Source organism: Panthera uncia, chromosome X, assembly GCF_023721935.1.
Source record: "Panthera uncia isolate 11264 chromosome X, Puncia_PCG_1.0, whole genome shotgun sequence".
In the NCBI taxonomy this organism is placed as follows: Eukaryota; Metazoa; Chordata; class Mammalia; order Carnivora; family Felidae; genus Panthera; species Panthera uncia.
This window is the reverse complement of record NC_064817.1, coordinates 119,611,990-119,615,426: the sequence shown is the minus strand read 5'-3', so window position 1 is coordinate 119,615,426 and position 3,437 is coordinate 119,611,990. Positions and strand designations below refer to the sequence as shown.

Here is a 3,437-nt window from a genome sequence, read left to right as displayed (position 1 = left end):
GCAGGGGAGAGAGGAGGCGCTGCCTCCCAGCCCAGGACACCTACGTAGGGCCCAGGAGGCCTGCCCTGCCGCTCGGGTCCGCTCTGGCTGTCAGCGGAGGCCCAGAAGGGGCAGGTCCAGGCTGGATGGGGTGGGGGCTCCCGGGGTGGGGGGGCGCCCAGAGTCCTGGCCAGAACCTCCTGGCCGCAGTGGGGGGTGGGGGCCCGGGGCGGTGCACGCGGTCTGCACCCACCCTGAGACCCTGAGGCGCCCCCTCCGTCCCTCCCTCCGTCTGTCCCTCCGTCCCTCCCTCCCTCCCTCCGTCTTCCAGGGGCTCGGAGAGCTCTGGAGTTGAGGCCTTGGTCTGAGGCAGGAGTCCCGAGGTCACAGAGCAGAGGAGGCGCGGCCGCGTGCCAGTCGGTTGTCCAGGCGAGGTGCGTGCTCCGCGCGTGGGGCCGCGGGCTCGCCCATCCCACCCCAGAGGGGACCCCTCGGCCCCCAACCCCCACGCGGCCCCGCTCTCAGGCCTGGGAGCTCGGGCTCTGTGGGCTGGGCCTCCCCCTGAGGAGCCACCCCTCATCTGTCTTCAGGGTCTCGCGACCATCATGCCCCTGGGTGAGAGGGGTGCGCTCTGCAAGCTTAAGGAGGAGCCAAGAGAGGTCCCGCTGCCATGGGATGCACCGCTGCCAGAGCCTGAGGACAAGGAGGTGGAGTTGAAGAAGGAGGAGGTGGAGGAGGTGGAGGAGGAGGTGGAGTTGGAGGTGGAGTTGGAGGTGGAGGAGGTGGAGTTGAAGAAGGAGGAGGTGGAGGAGGTGGAGGAGGAGGTGGAGGAGGTGGAGGAGGTGGAGTTGAAGGTGGAGGAGGAGGACGTGGAGTCGGAGGAAGAGGAGTTGGAGGAGGAGGAGTTGGAGGTGGAGTTGGAGGTGGAGGTGGAGGTGGAGGAGGTAGAGTCGGAGGAAGAAGAGGAGGAGGAGGAGGAGGAGGAGGAGGAGGGAGACGGGCCCCGCCCCTCCTACTCCTCTGCTTTCTCCTCCTCCAACTCCACCTCCTCCTCTAACTCCACCTCCTCCTCCATCTCCTCTTCCTCCGTGTCCTCCTCCTGCTCTGTCCTCATTCTGGTCCCCCTGGAGGAGGGATCTGCTGCTGCCCGGTCCCCGAGTCCTCCCCAGAGCCCTCGGAGCACCTGCCCCTCCCCCAGTGCCATGGCAGGCGCTCCGGGGAGCCAGTCCCACCAGGGCTCCAGCAGCCCCGATGAGGAGGGGTCGAGCACCTGGGGGGCCCCGGCGGGGGCCCAGGCCTCGCTCCCAGATGCGCTCCGCGTGAAGGTGGCCGGCCTGGTGCTGCTGCTGCTCCTCAAGTATCGCACCAAGCAGCCGACCACACGGGCGGAGATGCTGGCGGCGGTCAGCCGAGATGACCGGGACCGCTTCCCCGTGATCTTCCGCCGAGCCTGCGAGTATCTGCAGCTGGTCTTTGGAGTCGACGTGAAGGAAGTGGACCCCCGCGAGCACTCCTACGTCCTGGTCAGCATCCTGGGCCTCAGCTGCGATGGGACGCCGAGTGGTAGGGACGGCATGCCCAAGACCAGCCTCCTGGTGCTGGTCCTGTGGGTGATCCTCCTGGAGGACGACCGTGCCCCTGAGGAGGCGGTGTGGGAAGCGCTGGGGGTCATGGGGGTGTATGCCGGCAGGGAGCACGTATTCTATGGGGAGCCCAGGGAGCTGCTGACCGAAGTCTGGGTGCAGGAAGGGTACCTGGAGTACCGGCAGGTGCCCGGCAGCGAGCCCGCACGCTACGAGTTCCTGTGGGGTCCCAGGGCCCACGCAGAAACCAGCGGCGTGCAGGTGCTGCAGCACATCCTCGCGGTCAACAGCAGGCAGCCCGGGGTCTCCGTGTCTGTCCGAAGAGGCTGTGAGCCATGAGGAAGAGCGGGCCTGAGCCCGAGGGGCAGCCGGGCCCGTTCCCGCCTGGGGTCGAGCAGCTTCTCCTGCGGGGCACGAAGCCAGGCCACTTCTCGCCTGCGAGTGCGAGCAGAGCGGGCGCTGGGCGTTGTGAGTAGTGGAGGGCCAGGGCGGCTTGGGGGAAAGCGGGGCCAAGAGCACGTTTGGGTGGGTTCTTGTTCTCTGTCTACGTGGCCTCGGAAATCGATCTTTGTTTCCTCGAGGAAGTTTTCAGATGTTGTTCCTTGTCACAGAAGGTTTCGTGAGCTTCGGGCTCAGCGTGGGAGTGGCACCCACGCCGCAGGTGTTCGAGAGTCAGAGTTTTGCCGTTTGGTGCAACGAGCTGGGAACCCTTCCGTCCTCGTTCGGGATCCAGAAGGGAATCGCGGTGCCTGGGCTGGGCACAGACAGGGATGTCTTGCAAACGTGAAGACCTTGGCAGTAAACGGATGGTTTCAGGCCATGGAGAAGTAAAAGATGTTCGTTCTTGCTTCTCGTCCGTTGTCGTCTGTCATTCTGGACAAGGGACGTAGAGATGTGTGCCTGCCTTTGCTTGGGTCTCCAAGAAAGGAGGAGACACTCGATCTGAGCAGAGGTCCCCAGCTCACTGGGACATTTGTGGCCGGACATTCGCCGAGCTCTGCTCGCTCTCGGAAGGGCCCTGTGTTGGCAGTGAGGACACTAGGAGAGGCAGGACACGTCTCGCCCATAGGTGACTATCTAGCAGCTGCGGTCCCCATGGGAAGGCAGGGAAAGGTCCCCTAAGAGGAGCAGAACAAACCAAAGAAGGGTGAGGCAGTGTGGCTCCAGGGGGAGCCCTACAATGGAGACATCCTGAGCCAGGCTGGCTTGGTGTCTCTGGTCAGTGTGATGCCTTCTGCGCAGCTGATCACAATGAAACTGGATGTTGACAGTGGCCAGGCCCACAGATGGTGTCCCTTAGGGGTATGAGCAAAATCTCAAATAGATAATTGCTCTGAGAAGTTCCTTTTGGATCATGGACAAACCAAAGAAATCTCCTCCTGGGTCAGGAAGTGAAAGTGTCCTGCACTCTTGTCCCGGTGTAGTTGAACACAGTGCACGGACTAGGTGTTTTCTACCCATCATCTGCAAGGATTTCTGGAGAAATGCAATAATATTCCTTTAAAGTCGAGCCCAGAAGGCTCTAGACGGACACTGTTGTTCCTGGCCATGGGAAACCAGAACCAAGTGCATTATAAAGATGTTTTCATTTGATTATCTTGAGTGTCCTTAGACAGCTGTAAGCCAGGTCTAGGTTTTGGTGTGGGAGAAATGAATGAAAGTTGTGGTTTGGACGGAAGAGCATGTGGAAGGAGGGAGGAAGTTGGTCTTTGATTCAAATTCTAGCAGCTTTGTGCTGTATCCAGCTGGGACGACTCCCCCACGCCTACATTCCACGCATATTCTCATATATCCCACATATATCCCCTATTTGGAAAATGGACTGTGGGGACCCTGGGCGGCTCAGTCGGTTAAGCATCTGATGACAGCTCAGAG

General features: G+C 61.8%; 1 protein-coding gene across 1 annotated transcript; it reads left to right on the top strand.

Annotated features, from left to right (window-relative positions):
• Positions 1–584: 584 nt before the first annotated feature.
• LOC125931422 (melanoma-associated antigen 9-like) lies at positions 585–2,408 on the top strand. Its single transcript, XM_049643307.1, is given in 4 exon segments — positions 585–761; positions 957–1,859; positions 1,861–2,030; positions 2,174–2,408. Coding segments are annotated over 3 exon segments (1,137 nt in total). The 3' UTR covers positions 1,918–2,030; positions 2,174–2,408.
• Positions 2,409–3,437: the final 1,029 nt, after the last annotated feature.